We start from the raw sequence: 22,418 nt of genomic DNA, 5'->3' as shown, positions 1-22,418 counted from the left end.
TTGTCGGTATTTATTACCAAGGTTTATACCAGCGGTTGTTTTGATAAAGACCTGCCTCGCATGAGCCAGTAGGCCTTCTACAGTGTTACTCCATTCTTATGTTCTTATGACATTCCTCGGGTCACATGCGTCACATCTCACTCTCCGCCTATATATATAATGTCTTTCTACCTCTCCAGTGAAGTATGATACGCAACTCTCCAGTGAAGTATGATACGCAACTCTCCAGTGAAGTATGATACTCAACTCTCCAGTGAAGTATGATATCGTGTCCACCACGATGCTGTGAACACTAACTCCTAGGCCGAGGGACTGATTACCTCATCTTTTGTATATAGTTCTACTGTCTTCCTATTATGTCCTAGAATCTGTATTGATAAAGCCACTGGATGGCGAAACGTCTACTACAATAAAGATATCCAGATGTTGCACATGTGTCTTAACTTTCATAGACAGGACTTGCAGTAATGGCTTTAAATTGGAAAAATTCAGATTCAGGAAGGATATAGGAAAGCACTGGTTTGGTAATAGAGTTATGGATGAGTGGAACAAACTCCCGAGTACAGTCATAAACGCTAAGATATTGTGTAGTTTTAAAAATAGGTTGGATAAATACATGAGTGGGTGTGGGTGGGTGTGAGTTGGACCTGACTAGCTTGTGCTACTAGGTCGGATGCAATGCTCCTCCCTTAAGTGACATGTCTGACCTCATTAGGTCAAGGCATGGCTTAAGCCGGTGGGAGAATTGGGCCTGCCTCGCATAGGCCAGTAGGCCTGTTGCAGTGTTCTTTCTTTATGTTCTTATGTATGTTCTATTTGTTTTTCACGCACATCCATACTTCTATCTTCTATCAGTTTAAGTCCTAGACAACTCAACAACACTCCCCTCAACAGAAATGGCTAATGCTACCACCTCTACCCCAGAGAGATGTTCTAAATCCCTTGCATTCATATCATGTTTGCCATATAAATTGTCTCAATCCTCAATGAATGGGATTGCACGTTCTTTGCAATACCTGTACCTGTTAGACAGCAATTTACACCAATTGCCCTAGACCTCCATTCATTTTCCACTCCTCTCATAGGCAAGACGCTATATATGATCGGGATCCGCTCCTTTAGACCTAATTAAATCTATAGCTGTCCTGTTTCCAGCCCTTACCTGTATCGTTTCCTCCAGCTCCGAGGCAGATAATGGGTTTGTTCCCATTACCTGATATAATATTATCCAACATTTTGACCAAGTCACCAACACCAGCTTCTTAGAAACACCCTCTGTCTCACCCTCCTATATCTGTTACAGAAGGTACGGTCAATATATTTTATATGAGTCACCGACTACAAGGATATTCCTGCCTTTATCAGTAGAGGAGTTAGTGGTACCTTTGACATCACTGAACACTGAAGTACATTCGTCCTGGAAAGCAGAAAACCTATTTCCTTTACTGGAAACTACTTCACACTTGCAACGGCTGTCAGTCTGCTCCTCATTGCTGGTAACCAGTTTACCTTCACTAACCGCAATCACCTCACATTCATTTATTTATTTATTTATTTATTTATTTAGAAATTTAGCATACAAACAGAGGTACAAAAAATACAGGTAAGAGCAGCATGCCAAAGCCACTTATATGCATAGCATTACGGGCTGGCTTAAAATTAACTTAAGATTAATTAAGCAATGATGAAATCAGTGATAAGACATTATTGTAAACAGATAACTATAAAATACAAATGAGTATTACAAAGACAGGTCCTATGCTTGCATGCATTGCATGCATAGAATGGAGTATTCTGTTAGGTAGTGTATTTAAAAAAAATAACAAAGTTAGGTTTAATATTTGTGTGATATAATGTGAGTAACATTTAGGATATACAATTTATATGGTTCAGTTATTCAGTATTTATTTGGTTTTGAGTGAGTAAGTGAACATTGAGAAGAGACTTGAATTTATAAACAGGTAGTGTTTCTTTTATATTTAAAGGTAATGAATTCCAGATTTTAGGGCCTTTTATGTGCATTGAGTTTTTGCATAGCGTAAGATGGACACGAGGAACATCAAAGAGTGATCTGTGCCTTGTATTATGGTCATATGTTCTGTTGAGGTTGGCAAGATGTTTGAGGGGAGGGTTAATATCAGAGTTAAGTGTTCTATGTATGTAATAGGTGCAGTAATAAGTATGGATGTTTTGTATGGTGAGTAGGTTGAGTGTTTTGAATATTGGTGGAGTGTGCTGCCTGTAGTGAGAATTTGTTATCATTCTAACTGCAGCCTTTTGTTGGGTAATTAGTGGTCTGAGATGGTTAGTTGTTGTTGAGCCCCATGCACAAATTCCATAGGTGAGATAGGGGTAAATAAGAGAGTGATAAAGGGCCAGGAGGGCTGACTGTGGAACATAGTACCGTATCTTCGATAGTATGCCTACAGTCTTGGAAATTTTCTTAGAAATTTGTTGTATATGTGTATGAAATTTGAGTCTATTATCGAGGTGGATTCCTAAGAATTTTCCCTCTGTTAGCTTTGTGATAGGTGATCCGTTTATCGTTATGTTAAGAGGTACATCTGTAGCTCTGCTACCAAACTGAATGAAGTAGGTTTTGTCAATGTTTAGTGTAAGTTTGTTAGTCCTCATCCAGGTAGATATTTTCTGTAGTTCGGTGTTTACAGTATTGGCTAGTGTGACTGGGCTCGGGTGAGAGAAGACGTATGTGGTGTCATCTGCAAAAAGTGTGGGTTTGAATAATTGCGAAGCATTTGGTAGGTCATTTATGTATAGGAGAAAGAGAAGAGGGCCAAGGACACTTCCCTGTGGGACACCAACTGTAATTGGTTGTGCGGAAGAGCTTGCCCCATTAGCGTACACATATTGGCTTCTGTTGCTGAGGTAAGACTTGAGGTAGTTGAGGGAGTGCCCTCTAATACCATAGTGTGACAATTTTACGTGGAGCAAGTCATGGTCAACTGTATCAAAAGCTTTACGTAAGTCAATGAAGATCCCCAGTGGGACTTCTTTTTTCTCTATTGCAGTGTATATATGTTCTAGCATGTGTATAATAGCATCATTAGTATTTTTATTAGGCCTGAATCCAAATTGGCAGGGGTTGAGAATGTTATGGGAGATGAGGTAGGAGTAGATTCGTTTATGAGTTAATTTTTCGAAGATTTTTGAGAGAGGGTGTAAATTGGATATTGGCCTATAGTTATTCAACTCTGTTTGGTCTCCTCCTTTATGGATCGGGGTGACCCTTGCTATTTTGAGAACTGTAGGGAAGGTGGAGGATTCAATGGATTTGTTAAAGAGTGTTGCAATGATTGGTGATAGTACTTGTGACGCTTTTTTGTATATAAAGGGTGGTAAGGTATTTAAATCTCCTGCCTTGTTTTTCAGTGCGTTGATAATAAGGGAGACTTCGTATGGGTTAGTCGGAGCTAGGAACAGTGTGTTCGGGTAGTTGCCAGTGAGGTAGTCATTTGGTGGGGTATCTGAGCTTGGGATATTATTGGCAAGGTTTTGACCTATAGCGGAGAAGAAATCATTGAGTCTGTTTGCTGTTTCTGTTGGTGGGAGTTGGGGTTCATCTGATTTTGTTAATTTTATTTCGCTATGTCGTGATACCTTTTTTGTTCCCAGAATTTCTGATAGGGTCTTCCAGGTCTTGTTTATATCACCTCGTAAGTTGGATAATCTGTTCTCATAATACAATTTTTTTGCCCTTCTTATCAGGCTGGTTAGGATTGACGAGTAACGTTTTGTTTGCTATAATAATCCAGGAGAATTTTCAGTTTCTAATTTTACTCCTTTAGAAATAGAACCTTCTCCTTCAAACACCTTGAACTGAGACTTTAAGACACTAGAGAAGCAAGCCATTGTGTTCTGCAACACTTTACACTAATACTCAGCAAACACCTCGGGAGAGGTAGAAACCTCTCGTGACCACTGAAACTGCCAAATAGACAACTATACACATTAATATCCGTCCTAGCTTTCTAAGTAGGGTACACCGTTACTCAAAGTTTAATGTCGATCAGATGAGTCTTTCTCAAGTTATCACTATATTTAAATCAATAAAATGTCGAAGTTATCAAGCACAACGTTATTATAATATGGATCCTGTGAGTAACATATCATATACCTTAAGATTTCAAACCAATGAAAAGACTCATTGTATAATTAAAATTACAATTGTAAAAACCGACAACAACTGTATGTAATACTTTTAGAGAAAACCGTATAAATCAAGGAAAATATACTCGAATAACATTATCTCTTGCGTAAGGCTTAATTCTGATATACAGTATGCTTCGGAAATTCTCCAAACCGCATCACTGTAATGGCATTTCCTTACTTTGTAACTTAATATAAATTCGAGTTACCATCATGGCAGCTCAACCTCAAGTCTTCGAGCGCCAGCTCTGTGTTCCTAAACTCTCATTATTAGACAGTTATAATAATCTTCTTGAAGCTGAGTGCTGCTGAGGTTATTGGAATATATGTAAGGCATGGTGTGTGAGAGGCCAGAGATTAACCCTAGACCTACCCAAGACCAAAGACTCACCAAGAACCCTAAACCCACCAAGGACTCAAGACCCACCTAAGACCCTAGACTCACTTAGAACCTTAGACTCACCCAAGACCCGTGACCCAGAGAAGAGTCTAGATCCACACAGGACTCTAGACCCACGTACGACCCTAGACCCACCCAGCACTCTAGACCCCATCCAGGACCCTAGACTTACTAGAACCCTAGAACTACACAGGACCCTAGAACCACCTAGGACCCTAGACCTACCCAGAACCCTACACCACCCAGGACACTAGTCCCACTCAAAATACTAGATCCTTCGAGAACCCTAGATCCACCCATTACCCACCAAAGACCCTAGAATCTTGAGTCTAGACCTACACAGAACTCTAGACCCATGCAGGACTCTTGATCCTACCCAGGAATCTTGACCCACCCATGACTTTAGACCTAACTGAGAACCTAGACCCACCCAGAATTCAAGACCAGCCAGAGAACCTAGACCCACCCAGGACTCCAGACCCTCCCTAGAACCTATTCCTACCCAGGCCTCTAGACCCACTCAGGACCTAGACCCACCTAAGACTCTAGACCCACGAAGGATTCTAGACCCACCCAGGACTCTAGACCAATCCAGATCTCTAGAACCACCCAGGATTCTAGAACCATCCAGGACTCTAGACCTACCAAGAACCTAGACCCAACCGGAACTCTAGACTCATCCAGTACTCTCAACCCACCCAGTACTCTCAACCCACCCAGGACTCTCAACCCACCCAGAACTCTAGAATCTCAAGGACTCTAGAACCCCTCGGAACTCTAGACCCACCCAGGAGTCTAGACCCTCCCAAGACTCTAGAACCACCCATTACTCTAAATCCGTTCGGAACTCTAAACCCACCCAGGACTCTAGACCCAAATAGAACTCGAGAATAAAAAAACATGACTCTAGACCTATACAGGACTAGACCCATACAGGACTCTAGACCCTACCCAGGAATCTTGACCCACCCACGACTTTAGACCTAACCAAGAACCTAGACCCAGCCAGGATTCAAGACCAGCCAGAGAACCTAGACCCTCCCGGGACTCCAGACCCACCCACGAACCTAGACCCATCCAGGCATCTAAACCTCCACGACTCTAGACCCACGTAAGACTGTAGACCAACCCAGGACTCTAGAACCATCTAGGACTCTAGACCTAGACTATCCCATGACTCTAAACCGACCCAGAACACTAGACCCACCCAGGATTCTAGATCCACCCAGGCCTCCAGACCCACCCAGGACTCTAGATTCACTTAAGACCCTAGACTCACCCAAAAACCCTAGACCCACCCAAAAATCTAGAACCATCCAGAACCCTAGAACCTCCAGGACTCTAGACCTACCCAGAACTCTAGACCCACCCAGAAATATAGACCCAACAAGAATTGTAAACTCACCCGAAACTCAAGACCCATTGATAACTCCATACCTACCCAGATCCCTGGACCTACCCAGATCTCTAGACCCTCCCAGATCTCTAGACCCACCCAGAACTCTACATCCACCCAGAATTCTAGACCTACCCACGACTCTATACCCTCCCAAAACCCAAGACCCACTCAGGACCCAAGACCTAAGACCGACTCAAGACCCAAGCCCCACACAGGACTTTCAACTTATCCAGGACCATAAACCCACCCAAGACTCTAGACCACACCGAACTCAAGACCCACCCGGGACCTTAAAACGACCCAGGACCCTAGACCCACCTAGGACCTCTAGACCAACCAACGACCCCTAGATTCAGCCAGGACCCTTGACCCACCCAGGACCCTTGACCCACCCAGGACCCTAGACTCACCAGGGTCTCCACACCCATCCCTGACTTGAGACTCAACCAGGAACCTAGACCCACCCAGGACTCTAGACCCATCTAAAACCGTATACCCACCCATAACCCTATAACAACCCAGAACCCTAGAATCCCTAGGACTCCATACCCACCCGATCTCTAGACCCACCCAGATCTCTAGACCCACCCAGATCTCTAGACCCACAGAGAGCTCTAAACACACCTAGAATTCTAAACCTACCCAAGACCCAAACGCTCCCAAAACTTAAGATCAACTCAAGACCTAAGACCCTCCCAGGATTTTAGACCACCCAAGACCCTCAACCCATCCAGGATCTAATACTCTCACAGGAGCCTAGACCCACCCAGGACTCTAGACCCACTCAGGACCCTAGACCCACCCAGGACCCTAGACCCACCCAGGACTCTAGACCCACCCAGGACTCTAGACCCACTCAGGACCCTAGACCCATCCAGGACCCTAGACCCACCCAGGATCCTAACCCACCCAGGACTCTAGACCCACTCAGGACTCTAGACCCACCCAGGTCCCTAAACCGAAGCAGGTCCCTAAAAACACCCAGGACCCTAGACCCACCCAGGACCCTAGACCCACTCAGGACCCTAGACTCACTCAGGACCCTAGACTCACCCAGGACCCTAAACCGACGCAGGTCCCTAAAGACACCCAGGACCCCTAGACCCATCCAGAACCCTAGACCCAATTAGAATCCTAGATCCTCTCAGGACTTTTTAACCACCTAGGAACCTAGACCCACTCAGGACCCTAGACCCACCCTGGACACTAGACCCACCCAGGACCCTAGACCCACCCAGGACCCTAAACCTACCCAGAACCCTAGACCCACCCAGAACCCAAGACCCACACAGAACCCAGGACCCTAGACCCACCTAGAACCCTAGACCCACCCAGGACGCTAGACTCACTCAGAACCCTAGACCCAATCAGGACCCTAGACCCACTCAGAACCCTAGACCCACCCAGGACCCTAAACCGACGCAGATCCCTAAACACACCCAGGACCCCTAGGCCCATCCAGAACCCTAGACCCAATTAGAATCCTAGATCCACTCAGGACTCTTTAACCACCTAGGAACCTAGACCCACTCATGACCCTAGACCCACCTAGGACCCTAGACCCACCAAGGACTCTAGACCCACTCAGAACCCTAGACCAACCCAGGACCCTAAACCGACGCAGGTCCCTAAAGACACCCAGGACCCCTGGACCCATCCAGAACCCTAGACCCAATTAGAATCCTAGATCCACTCAGGACTCCTTAACCACCTAGGAACCTAGACCCACTCATGGCCCTAGACCCACCCAGTACCCTAGACCCACCCAAGACCCTAGACCCATCCAGGACTCTAGACCCACTCAGGACCCTAGACCCACCCAGGACCCTAGGCACACCCAGGACCCTAGACCCACCCTGGACCCTAGACCCACCCAAGACCCTAGACCCACCCAGGACCCTAGACTCACTTAGAACCCTAGACCCACCCAGGATCCTAGACTCACTCAGAACCCTAGACCCAATCAGGACTCTAGACCCACTCAGGACCCTAGACCCACCCAGGACCCTAAACCGACGCAGATCCCTAAAGACACCCAGGACCCCTAGACCCATCCAGAACCCTAGACCCAATTAGAATCCTAGTTCCACTCAGGACTCTTTAACCACCTAGGAACCTAGACCCACTCATGACCCTAGACCCACCCAGTACCCTAGACCCACCCAGGACCCTAGACCCACCCAGGACCCTAGACCCACCCAGGACTCTAGACCCACTCAGGACCCTAGACCCAACCAGGACCCTAGGCACACCCAGGACACTAGACCCACCCTGGACCCTAGACCCACCCAGGACCCTAGACCCACCCAGGACTCTAGACCCACCCAGGACCCTAGACCCACCCAGGACCCTAAATCCACCCAGAACCCTAGACCCACCCAGAACCCTAGACCCACACAGAACCCAGGACCCTAGACCCACCTAGAACCCTAGACCCACCCAGGAGCCTAGACTCACTCAGAACCCTAGACCCACTCAGGATCCTAGACCCACTCAGGACCCTAGACCCACTCAGGACCCTAGACCCACTCAAGATCCTAGACCCACCCAGGACCCTAGACCCACTCAGGACCCTAGACCCACTCAGAACCCTAGACCCACTCAGGACCCTAGACCCACTCAGGACCCTAGACCCACTCAGGACCCTAGACCCACTCAGGACTCTAGATCCACTCAGGACCCTAGATCCACTCAGGACCCTAGACCCACCCAGGACCCTAGACCCACTCAGGACCCTAGACCCACTCAGGATTCTAGACCCACCCAGGACCCTAGACCCACTCAGGACCCTAGACGCACTCAGGACCCTAGACCCACTCAGGACCCTAAACCCACTCAGAACCCTAGACCCACTCAGAACCCTAGACCCACCCAGGACCCTAGACCCACTCAGGACCCTAGACCCACCCAGAACCCTAGACCCACCCAGGACCCTAGACCCACCCAGGACCCTAGGCCCACTCATGACCCTAGACCCACTCAGGACCCTAGACCCACTCAGGACCCTAGACCAACTCAGGACCCTAAACCCACTCAGGACCCTAGACCCACTCAGGACCCTAGACCCACTCAGGACCCTAGACCAACTCAGGACCCTAAACCCACTCAGGACCCTAGACCCACTCAGGACCCTAGACCCACTCAGGACCCTAGACCCACTCAGGACCCTAGACCCACTCAGGACCCTAGACCCACTCAGGACCCTAGACCCACTCAGGACCCTAGACCCACTCAGGACCCTAGACCCACTCAGGACCCTAGACCCACTCAGGACCCTAGACCCCCCCAGGACTCAAGACTTCTCTAATGCTTTCGGCTCATAATTAATTTTTATGAATTTTTTTTCATTACATGACGTCAGAATAATAACATTCCCCCCTATTTAATTATCCTGATTCAAGAATATCTTAACAATTTCTCTTTATCCATATTACCACTAGAAGCTTACACTGACTTGTCTTGGAGGAAGCGCTCTTGTTTACCTCCCTCCAAAACCGTATTTTTGTTTTTCAGGATAAGTGGTCAACAAATATTTAACAGACCATATATTATTTCATGTTTTTTTTTTTTTGCACTCTTTCACTGCTAGTTTAACCTGAGTGCATTACGTTTAGTTTGTCTTGTCTTTCTTGTATAATTTTTACAATACCAAACTTTTCATGTGCGAGTAAATTTGTCTTCATAAACGCTTTCATCTCATCTGCGCATCAATACTTAATCTTCCTTAATGCATCCGAGCTTCGTGTAACCACGTCCCACTGTGTGTGAGTTTCTTGCAACCACAACCCACTGTGTCTGAGTTTCGTGCATCTAAGATTCTTGGAGGAGCAACTCACTGCATCGGATTTTCTTGCAACCACAACCCAATACATCTGGTCACGCAACTGCGTCGGAGTTTCTTGCAACGACAACCATCTGCATCGGATTTTCTTGCAACCACGACCCACTGAATCGAAGTTTCTTGTAGTCACTGTCCACTGCATCTTGGGATTTTGTAACCACAGCCCACTCCATATGATGTTCTCGCAACCACATCCCTCTGCACCTGAGGTATTTGCAACCGCAACCCACTGCATCTGAGGGTCGTGCAGCCACAACCCATTGCGTCTGAGGATTTTGCGGCCATAACAAACTGCATCTAAAAGTTTTGCAACCCATTGCATCTGAGGATCTTGCAACTACAACCCACTGCTCTGAGATTCTTGCAACCAAACCCACTGCTTCTGAGTGTTCTGCAACTACAACCCACTGCTTTTGAGGGTCTTGCAACCACAACCCATTACATTTGAAAATTTTGCAACCCACTGCATCTCAAATCTTGCAACCACAACTCACTGCATCTGAGTGTTCTGCATCCACTACCCCTTACTACACACTATCACTACATTCGTATAAAAACTTGACATTTTTCATCCTCCTCTCCATTTCACTTACGATAATCAACCTTCCAGACAAGGTCTAGTTACACTTCTCAATTCAGTCATTTTTCTCAGATTCATCTACTTCTCTTTATTTTTGTCTACTAACCTTAATCTTCTTATATCCCTCTCCCCTACACTGGACACTATGTAGTGGTAGTAACTGCTTACATGATTCGCCTCTAAAATTAAACAGTTTATTGCAGTATTAGGGAGTTCATGCTCTGTGCTGCAAAAATTAAAGTACCCATGATTTGTGTTGCAGAAATAGTGTTGGTGCGTTGTGTTGCGGAATATATTTTCCACATCCTGCCCTTCACGAATGAAGGGTCTGCTCTAATGGAAGAAAATCTAATGGAAGTTCTCCTGCACTATTAAATTAAAATGCTCTTGCAGGAATAAAGCCAAATATTTTCTCCTGTGGGAATAAATTAATATGATTTTCATTGCAGAAATAAATTAATATGATTTCCATTGTTGGGAAAAATAACCTTTATTCTCTGTTTGGAACGAAGTAACTTTATTTCTGTTGCAAGAATTAAGTGTCCATATTTTGTGTTGTTGAAAGAAACACTCTGTGTTGCAGGAGTTGTGATGGTGAAGGTGTGGGTAGTGTTGGTGACGTGTTTGGTCGTCTCGACCACCTCCTACAAGCACGCCTGGCAGACCCCAGGCTGCCACAAAGTGGGTAAGTACCTATTCAGTGTATACCTAAGTTAGTCACCTGAGTGCCATTAATTAATATGTTAGGCACCTGAGTAGCGAGGCAGTGCCTGTAGTATTCCCACTTAAGTGGAGAAGGGGTAACTGTAAAGAACAATGAGTGGCAGGGGAGTGACTGTAGCAGACACTAAGTGGTAAGTAGTAACTAACATTACGGTGTAGATATTATAACAGAATTAAATGTCTAGACGGCTATAACGTCTTCCTTCTGCAGTGTTTCGGATCATACAATACTAATAATGAAAGTTAAGACACATGTGCAACATCTGGATATCTTTATTGTAGTAGACGTTTCGCCATCCAGTGGCTTTATCAATACAGATTCTAGGACATAATAGGAAGACAGTAGAACTATATACAAAAGATGAGGTAATCAGTCCCTCGGCCTTGGAGTTAGTGTTCACAGCATCGTGGTGGAGGAGAGTCTGGAGCAAAGGCAAGAAGACTGGCGCTTTTTATAGGCGTCAGTGAATGGGACGGGCAGCAGACGAGGGCAGTCACTGGTAGGCGGGATTCCCCAGTGGAAGTAGGTCCTTCCCAAAGAGATGGGTTAGTTGCAGCAGCCGTGAAGAAGGTCTTGTAGATGTCCTCTGAACCAAGATTCCATGATGTTGCAGTGTCTGACAAGTTGTGCAAGAAAGGTATAAAATACCGACAATATGAAAGTTAAGACACATGTGCAACATCTGGATATCTTTATTGTAGTAGACGTTTCGCCATCCAGTGGCTTTATCAATACAGATTCTAGGACATAATAGGAAGACAGTAGAACTATATACAAAAGATGAGGTAATCAGTCCCTCGGCCTTGGAGTTAGTGTTCACAGCATCGTGGTGGAGGAGAGTCTGGAGCAAAGGCAAGAAGACTGGCGCTTTTTATAGGCGTCAGTGAATGGGACGGGCAGCAGACGAGGGCAGTCACTGGTAGGCGGGATTCCCCAGTGGAAGTAGGTCCTTCCCAAAGAGATGGGTTAGTTGCAGCAGCCGTGAAGAAGGTCTTGTAGATGTCCTCTGAACCAAGATTCCATGATGTTGCAGTGTCTGACAAGTTGTGCAAGAAAGGTATAAAATACCGACAATATGAAAGTTAAGACACATGTGCAACATCTGGATATCTTTATTGTAGTAGACGTTTCGCCATCCAGTGGCTTTATCAATACAGATTCTAGGACATAATAGGAAGACAGTAGAACTATATACAAAAGATGAGGTAATCAGTCCCTCGGCCTTGGAGTTAGTGTTCACAGCATCGTGGTGGAGGAGAGTCTGGAGCAAAGGCAAGAAGACTGGCGCTTTTTATAGGCGTCAGTGAATGGGACGGGCAGCAGACGAGGGCAGTCACTGGTAGGCGGGATTCCCCAGTGGAAGTAGGTCCTTCCCAAAGAGATGGGTTAGTTGCAGCAGCCGTGAAGAAGGTCTTGTAGATGTCCTCTGAACCAAGATTCCATGATGTTGCAGAGGACATCTACAAGACCTTCTTCACGGCTGCTGCAACTAACCCATCTCTTTGGGAAGGACCTACTTCCACTGGGGAATCCCGCCTACCAGTGACTGCCCTCGTCTGCTGCCCGTCCCATTCACTGACGCCTATAAAAAGCGCCAGTCTTCTTGCCTTTGCTCCAGACTCTCCTCCACCACGATGCTGTGAACACTAACTCCAAGGCCGAGGGACTGATTACCTCATCTTTTGTATATAGTTCTACTGTCTTCCTATTATGTCCTAGAATCTGTATTGATAAAGCCACTGGATGGCGAAACGTCTACTACAATAAAGATATCCAGATGTTGCACATGTGTCTTAACTTTCATATTGTCGGTATTTTATACCTTTCTTGCACAACTTGTCAGACACTGCAACATCATGGAATCTTGGTTCAGAGGACATCTACAAGACCTTCTTCACGGCTGCTGCAACTAACCCATCTCTTTGGGAAGGACCTACTTCCACTGGGGAATCCCGCCTACCAGTGACTGCCCTCGTCTGCTGCCCGTCCCATTCACTGACGCCTATAAAAAGCGCCAGTCTTCTTGCCTTTGCTCCAGACTCTCCTCCACCACGATGCTGTGAACACTAACTCCAAGGCCGAGGGACTGATTACCTCATCTTTTGTATATAGTTCTACTGTCTTCCTATTATGTCCTAGAATCTGTATTGATAAAGCCACTGGATGGCGAAACGTCTACTACAATAAAGATATCCAGATGTTGCACATGTGTCTTAACTTTCATATTGTCGGTATTTTATACCTTTCTTGCACAACTTGTCAGACACTGCAACATCATGGAATCTTGGTTCAGAGGACATCTACAAGACCTTCTTCACGGCTGCTGCAACTAACCCATCTCTTTGGGAAGGACCTACTTCCACTGGGGAATCCCGCCTACCAGTGACTGCCCTCGTCTGCTGCCCGTCCCATTCACTGACGCCTATAAAAAGCGCCAGTCTTCTTGCCTTTGCTCCAGACTCTCCTCCACCACGATGCTGTGAACACTAACTCCAAGGCCGAGGGACTGATTACCTCATCTTTTGTATATAGTTCTACTGTCTTCCTATTATGTCCTAGAATCTGTATTGATAAAGCCACTGGATGGCGAAACGTCTACTACAATAAAGATATCCAGATGTTGCACATGTGTCTTAACTTTCATATTGTCGGTATTTTATACCTTTCTTGCACAATACTAATAATATTTGGTTATTTATCGATAACTCCATCTTAAGACTCCGATAATATACCAACATAAGTCAACAACATATCTTTATAAGTCACCAGTATACCATAATTCAGCAGTATACCATAATCACTGGGCAATATACCATTATAAATCATCAATATACCATAAAAAATCAAAATATACATACCTTAAGTCAACAACATATCGGTATAAGTCAATAATGTACGATTAATAACTTAATCATCATAGGTTAACAATATACCATCACAAGTCTTTATTTTTATTACTTTTACCTCGGGTTGTTATTGTCAAGAATTTTAAACAATTTCATTCTTCCTTTTTACTGATCTCATCCAATGTCATGAAATTTCAAGTCATAACCCAAGGAGCTTATTTCTTTACTGGAAATATATTTTACAAATTTTGTTGGAGAGACAAACTAAAACATTTTGGTCAAGGCGAGCCTAATAATCTCTGGTCATGTGACTTATTTATTGTTACAAATCAACTAAGATTATTTTCATGTTAGGTAAAAGGACACAGGCGCAACTAATGTTACATTTTATTGAGGCAACTTTTAGCTCTCTCAAACCGTTACGAGCAACGCAGGGGCACAGAGGTGGTGTAGTATTTGTGATGGTACTAACACTACTTCTACTACCTACAATGATTATATTATGCTTTGCATCTCACTCTGTACCTATATATACCCTCTGTGTCCCTGTATTGGTTGTAACAGTTTGACAAAGCTCCTGGAGAGCGAAACGTTGATACGCGAAAATGTCACCTAAATTGCACTTGTGTCCTTTTGCTTAACATATTGTCGGTAATTCTACCAACATTAGTACAAGATCATTTTTGCCAAAAGGTAAATAACCGAATCGGAAGACAGCACAGAAAATTTCAGACTTTAATTAGTGAACTCAGGGAAGAAAGCCTCAGTGAACACGGTAACTGGAGAGAACTGTCACAGAATACCTACTTGCACTTCCCAAGAAAATTTGGCCCAGGTCTAAGGAGACAAAGGCTGCATAATAAGTCCTCTTGTGCCTCAACTACTTCCCACTCCCTCCAACTCTTGCTAACTTTTTGCACAACAAAATAAGAAACTTTGGTGTTATTCTCTTAATGATGACAAACCTACGCGTAAGTCTGCTTAGTGTGAGGAGTGTCTGCTTAGAGTGGGACTGGCTGCTTAGGGTGAGAGTGGCTGCTTAGGGTGTGGGGGTGGCTACCCGGAGTCTACCTAGAGCGTGTTCCGGGGGTCAGCGCCCCCGTGATCCAAACCTTGACAAGGCCTCCCGGTGGATCAGGGCCCCTGTCAACCAGGCTGTTACTGCTGGCCGCACGTAGTCCAATGTACGAACCACAGCCCGGCTGGTCAGGTATTGACTTTAGGCGCATGTCCAGCTCCCTCTTGAAGGCATCCAGGGGTCTGTTGTTAATTCCCTTTGTGCTTGGTGGGAGGCAGTTGAACAGTCTTTGGCCCCGGACACTGTTTTCTCTTAGTGTACCTATGGCGCCCCTGCTTTCTATTGGGGGTATGTTGCACCTTCTGCCTAGTCTTTTGTTGTCATAGGGAGAGATTTCTGTGTGCAGATTTGGGACCAGTCCCTCTAGGATTTTCCAGGTGTAGATTATGATGTATCGTTTGCTTGCGCTCCAGTGAGTACAAGTCAAGTGCTTCCAAGAGTGCCCAGTAATTAAGGTGTTTGATAGAACTAATCTAAGCAATGATAGTTCTCTGTACATTCTCTAAATCTGCGATTTCATCTGCCTTGAATGGAGCTGTTAGTATACAGCAGTATCCCAGACTAGGCAGAACAAGTGATGTGAAAGGATAATCAGTGGCTTGGCATCCCTTTCTCTGAATGTTCTAACTATCCATCCTATCATTTTTCTTGCAGGTGTGATAGCGACACTGTTGTGATCCTTGAAGGTGAGATCCTCTGACATTAACACTCCGAGGTCCTTCACTCTACTTTTTCGTTCTTTTGTGTGGTTAGAGTTTGCAGTATACTCAGTTCTATTTGTTATGTCCTCCAGTTTTCCATACCGGAGTAGATGAAATCTTTTCTCATTGAACATCATATTGCTTTCCGTTGCCCATTGTAAAACGTGGTTTATATTCGCTTGGAATTTTACCGCGTCCTCAATGAATGAGTCTGATGCAGATTCTAGTATCGTCTGCAAAGCAAGAGATAGTGCTATGGTCTTCATATTTGTCTATATTTTTGATGAGGATGAGGAACAGGATGGGGGCTAATGTCTTGTGGGACATTGCTTTTCACTGTGGCAGCCTCCGACTTAACTGTTTGCCACTGCTCTTCGCGTTCGATTAATTAGAGAGATGAAAATTCATCTGCCCACTTTGCCAGTTATTCCCTTCGCACACATTTTGTGGGCTATTGCACCATGATCCTACTTGCCAGAGGCTTTTGCAAAATCTGTCTATACATCTGCATTCTGTTTGCTCTCCAGTGCATCCAAGACTATATCAAAGTGGTTCAGTAGTTACGAGAGACAGGATCGACCTGCTCTAAACCCATGCTGCCTTGGATTATGCAGTTGTTGGAAATCCAAGCGATTAGCGATTATACTCCATAGATTTTTATGATGTGGGACGTTAGGGCTATTAGTCTATAGTTCTTAGCTGTTGCTTTGCTGGTACCTTTATGAAGTGGGGCTATATCTGTTATTTATAGCGACTATGAGAACACACTTTTGTCTAGGCTCCTTTTCCATAGCATACTTAAGGCAGGCGAAAGGGGTTCCCTTTAGTTCTTAATGAATACGGAGTTCCTCAAGTCTGGGCCTGGGGCTGAGTGCATGGACACGTTGTCAATGTTTTTTTTCAAAGTCAAATGGAGTTAGGGTTATGTCGGAAATCTGGCATACATTGTTAGGGTTTTGAGGTTCATTCATGAAAAAAATAATTTCGATTGTCGAGCTTTAGACTAATTAATGGCTCACTAAACACAGAATCGTATTGAGACTCTAGTATCTCAACTCATTTCTTTGTCATGTGTAAGTTCCATCTTGTCTGAACAAGGGCCCAATGCAGGATGTGGTTTTTCCCTTGTTTTTGGCATGTGAAGAGAAATATTTTGAAATTTTTAAAATTTCATTGATTGCTTTTAGCTCCTCCTGTCTCTTCTGGATCCTGTTTGAATCATTGAACTTAAGTTGAATAGTTTCCACTTCCCTAGTCATTGTTTCCTTTCGTATTTCAGATTGTCTAGCCCCCTTGAAAAGCTAAATAATTCTTCGCCTTCTCCTGTGGAGGCAGTATTTCTCTATCTCCAGTTTGCTACTTTTCTTTTTCTTGCGGGAATATGCCTTGAGCATACTTCAGCTACCAGAAAGCTGATCCTTTAAAGGCACTGGTTTGGATCCCTGTTGTTTAAGATATCTTCCCAATATGTTTTATTTAGGCTGCTTAGTGTGGGGGTGATTGTTTAGTGTGGAGACGGCTGTTTAGTGTGAGGGTGGCTGCTTAATGTGGGTGGCTTTCTCTAATTAACAACATTATGTACATGGATACATTTGCCCAACTCCTTGATACTTCCCACGAGTACTAGACATCTTTTACACACATGACCAGAGTGATTTCTCACACACGATATAATATTGAAACATGACACACATTTAGCAACACTTATTGCCTGTTGGGTAGGGGAAGTAGTGGAGTCAGGGAATTTCCCCAAATGTTTCTCTCTCTCAGGAAAACACGCCCAGGATCTTGCGAATGTGAATCCAGTTCTCTTACCAGTTAGCTAAGTGGTATCTTAGTAGCTGGAGGTGAAGGGTGTGTGAAGGTAAGGGAGTGTGAAGGATGCCAGAGTATAAGGATCAAGTATGTAAAGTGTGTGAATGAGTGGTGGGTGTCAGTGTGAGAGGGCGTGAGAGAGGCTGTGTCGAAAGTTAGTGAAAGGAAAGTATGTGTAAGAGGGATTTGATGATTTGGGAGGTGTAGTAGGAAGGTGTATGAATGTATGAGGGGTTATGGATCTACGAGTAGTGGTGGGGTTTATTGTGATGGATTTTGGGATTGTTAGTAAGAGGGGTGGGGAAACAGCAGTGAGCTTTAGTAGTAATGATGTTTATAAATTTGGCGGTGGTGGTGGTGGTGGTGGTAGCGGTGGTGGTTGTAATGGGCGTGATGGTGGGTGTGGTTGTGATGGGCGTGATGGTTGTAATGAGTGTGATGGTGGGTGTGGTGGCTGTGATGGGCGTGTTCGTGAGCGTGGTGTGATGATGGGCATAGTGGTGGTGGATCTGGTGACAGGCGTGGTTATGGTGATGGGTGTGATGGGTGTAGTGATGGGTGTGATGATGGTGATGGGTGTGGTGATAGTGATGGGTGCGGTGATGGTGATTGGTGTGGTGATGGTGATGGGTGTGGTGGTGATGGGTGTGGTGGTGATGGATGTGGTGGTGATGGGTGTGATGGTGATGGGTGTGATGGTGATGGGTATGGTGGTGATGGGTGTGGTAATGGGTGTGGTGATGGTGATGGGTGTGGTGATGGGTGTGGTGATGGGTGTGGTGATGGTGATGGGTGTGGTGATGGTGATGGGTGTGGTGGTGGTGATGTGAGGGGTCATCTAAGTAACAAACTGAGCGTCCAAACACCTGCGCCCTTCAAATATTAATGTGTCTGCACTAAAATTAATTTACATTAATCACGATAAGAAGTGTGCATACAAGTGCATACAACACACAAACAACCAGCACACACGAGAATGATACTTATGACGATGTTTCGCTCCGACTTGAATCATTAACTAGTCACGCTCCGACTTGAATCATTAACTAGTCACACAGTTACTGGTCCAAGTAGGGCCGAAACGTGCTGGTTGTGTAATGTTATCTGTAACTATTATATAGATAATTAATGCTATTTTTGATGTGCGCTCTAATAACTTGGTAAGTAGCTGACTTAAATATAAAACGAAAAATCAGTTTCCTGTCACCTGTTGACAAATTCCAAACTCGTGTGATCCTGTTTCTAACACATACAATCCAGTTCCCTTTGTTTTGCTATTATAGTAGACTACGCAGCTCATCCTTACAAACTGTCGATTTCTGAAAAGAAAATCTCAACAAATTTTTCAATTTGCGCTATCTAGGATAGGTTAGGTTTGGTTAAGTTATGATTGCTTTAGATATGTTAGATTGTCATCTCTTAGTAAAATTTAACCAATAATGATACGTTTCAATGCCAAAAAAATTAATTATGACGTAATAGCGTTGAAATGTTTAGAAACATGAACAAAAAATAGCTCATTAAAAAATTTACTCACTGTTTAAGGTTTATGAACAGTTACCCATTTGACTGTCTTAGTGACAGTGGAATATTTACTATAATTAAGAAGATGGGCTGAGATTGCGAGCAATGGGTGAGCTCGAGTGAGCTCGGGTGAGCTCGGGTGAGCTCGGGTGAGCTCCGTCTCTACAGAGGTCTCCCAACAATCAACATCTATATAAAGCTGCATCCACCGTCTCATCAGCAGCAGCTCATCTTCTCACCTTTAAGTCCTTGACGCGTTCAGCTGTACAAGTATTTAATCATTGTCTAGAGCATTACCTGGTGGTTGAGCTTGAGCTGGAAGGTGACCTTGGTGCTGAGGTGTGGTAGTGGGTCGCTGCTGCTGATTTAGGCATGAGAAGTGTCGAGTGCCTCCTGTCTCCCACCTCCTCTATGAAGACACTTGTCAACCTCTTTCTTGGGTTGGTGGCAAGATATTTCTAACCTCTTCCATTGCATGACTGTAAATCATTCCTAATTTCTATCACTGTTGAGGGCGATAATGATGATCACATGCAGGGAAGAATTCGGTTATGCGGAGTCCGTGTTCGTCCTCTCTCGGACCTCAGTAAGAGGCACAGTTTCGAATTATGAATATTTTTTTTGTCGCTGCTACATCACCGTTACCACTACCACTATTATACGACTTTACAACCAGTACTTCCACCAGAACTACCAGTACTACTATTATACCACTTCCCCCACCTCCAGCTGTCTCGGTACACATCCACCATCATTGTATTTTCATGAATATATATAAATAAGCTGCAGCTTGTAGAACAGAGGGGTACTGACTCGACTCACAACTGCGATAATGTTGGGCCAAACCTCAGGCAGTAAATAGATTATTGAACCTCAAAGGAAATTAGAGTCTGATGACATTCTGACTTTACTGGGTTATCTAGGGTTACTAACCCTCCGGGATGATAATCCAATTAAAGATTTCTTCTATTTTACTGATGGTACTATCAATACCCATCAGTTTCCTATCAACTTTTCTACTGATATATTTTGGTAGTGGACACACACGCCATTCTGCATTTGAACAACTATAATGGATAAAACAAACTCAGAGGAGCGCAAAGTAACTCAAACTGCATCATACCATTAAATCTTCCGCAGCTGCTTAAGTAAAGACATAAAGACTTATAGGTGACGTTACTTAAGTGGTGGTGTCTTCGTGTCGCAACGGATGGATAGAGGTTGGATTCCAGAACTGGTAGAAACTTTGGGTATGTTTTCTTACATCCGTTGGGCCTGTACATTTAGGTTAGCAGATTGTTGTGGGTCGCATCCTAAGAAATGGCTCTGAAATAAACTGAGGTACGATAACAGCTCCTAACATGGAAATTCAACCGTGTAAAAAAATCCAATATTCGTTTATTACTTGTGTGATATCACGGACTTATTTTTATATAACTTTCACTGTTGTTCGTCGTGGGGCTCTTTTTGGAAGCTCAGTATATAGACAAGTTACCAGGTTATGCAGTGAATCATCCAGGAAAACAGTTACACAATACGCTTCATCTCGCTTCCTTGTTTATGGATACGTCACATGATGGCAGATACCTCCTGTGTCTTTATTATTTATTTATTTATTAACTTCAGTCAGGAGGAAGGCGCTAAACGCGTGGTCATATTGCGTCTGGGGAATTGGAGGCAATCAGTAAGAAGGGTAAGAAGAATCAATTTCCATGGATCAAGAGCTCCCTCACCGGAATCGAGGCACCTCAATGGGGGGGGGCTTTTGCTACGTAAATTTGTATCAGTTACATTCTGAGGTCAAGATTTTGTTCAGTATTGCGTAGATGATACAGATGATGCAGCGTTATTTAATAATAAGACATGGGTCAGTCGCTAAGAGATACGAGAAGGTGTCTAATAAGCCCAGCGTCTCTGCATCATTGAACACAAAAGGAATGTTGAGGGCTACCAGAAAATTCCAATGTAGCAAATGTAAAAATGTTTGTGTGTACGTACGCATATGTGCACATGGAGGGATATACTTGTGTTCATTTTTACATTTATATTCATGTAATATATATATATAGTGCCGATTAGGTAAAACTGGTCAATTAGCAAGAACTCATTTAAAATTAAGTGCTTTCTAAAATTTTCTCTCATACGTTTAAAAATATATTTTTTTCATTTATTTTAATTTAAAAATTTATAATTTTGTACCAAAAGAGCATTAGAAAGCTTACTAACCTTATTATAAGAAGCGCAATTTAATTTAGCCTAATCCAACTAAATATATGTTACACAAGTTAACAATAATTTAATAATAAACACACGCAATGAAACATTTTTTTTCGTTAGGTTCAGAATGATTTCTGAGAAATTATTGCATACACAAATTTTCGCTTGTCTTATTCGGCAAGAAAAGCGTTGCTATTTAAGCCAAAATCGTATGTTTTACCTATATGGCACGACATATATACATCATTTTTCCGACCAGCCGGAAATCATACCCAAGACATTTAACCAGCCTCCTGGGAACCTAGTTAACCTTCCTGCGCCTTTGACAACTGTATCACCATGCTGTAAACAGCAGTAAAAGAATGGAAGAACAACTTAGATAACCAGTTCAGTGACTACTTTGCTCTCCAAGAAGATAAAACTGAACAAGATAAACTATCGGACGCAGTAATAGTTAACAGTCCACTTTTTCCCAGAGATATGAACCAAACAAACAGTAAAGAAATTACTCTGCAGATCATAAAGGACCAAACAAGTGTTATTGTACCAGAGTCTGAAATAAAAGAAGCCAGGTTACTAGGATCCCATGGTAGAAAAAGTGTTATGCTTAGATTCCACTCACATGACAGGAAAAAAGACTTAATTATTGCATCTATTAAAGTAAAGAAAGAGGTATACATAAACGAGTGTCTTACCAAAAAACGTCAGAACCTCCTGTATAGAGTCAGAAAACTTAAGCTGGAGAATAACGACACAGTACACCAATGCTTCACACGGGATGGAAAAATTCTTGTTAGGAAAACAAATGTAGGTCAACTGTACACAATCACGAACGAGAATGATCTATCACGATTTCTCAGGGATACTAATCTTACAGAGAATAACTAAACAATGTCCATCTTAAAAGCCTACGTAGTGTAGTGTATGTTTTGCTCCATTATTGTTCAAATTTCATTGTGCAATCTCTTAGTAATTAAATAATCAACTACCTCATTTTGTGATTTTACTAGTAAGCATAAGTCACCTTATGTGATTTTGTTATTTACTATTGTTCGCTTAAACATTAGCTGAATTGATACTTTCTCTGTCCATATTACTACCTCATATTTTTTTTAAATACTATCAA

General features: G+C 43.8%; 1 protein-coding gene across 1 annotated transcript in view; it reads left to right on the top strand.

The window, feature by feature from the left end:
- Gpa2 (Glycoprotein hormone alpha 2) overlaps positions 1-22,418 on the top strand; it is a gene marked incomplete in the record, with an annotated part of 845,288 nt that overhangs the window by 479,151 nt on the left and 343,719 nt on the right. The window contains 1 exon segment of the mRNA XM_053780119.2: positions 10,971-11,072. Within this exon segment, the coding sequence (XP_053636094.1) occupies positions 10,979-11,072 (94 nt within the window).

Source organism: Cherax quadricarinatus, chromosome 36 (assembly GCF_038502225.1).
Source record: "Cherax quadricarinatus isolate ZL_2023a chromosome 36, ASM3850222v1, whole genome shotgun sequence".
Lineage (NCBI taxonomy): Eukaryota > Metazoa > Arthropoda > Malacostraca > Decapoda > Parastacidae > Cherax > Cherax quadricarinatus.
This window is presented reverse-complemented; position numbering and strand designations above follow the sequence as displayed.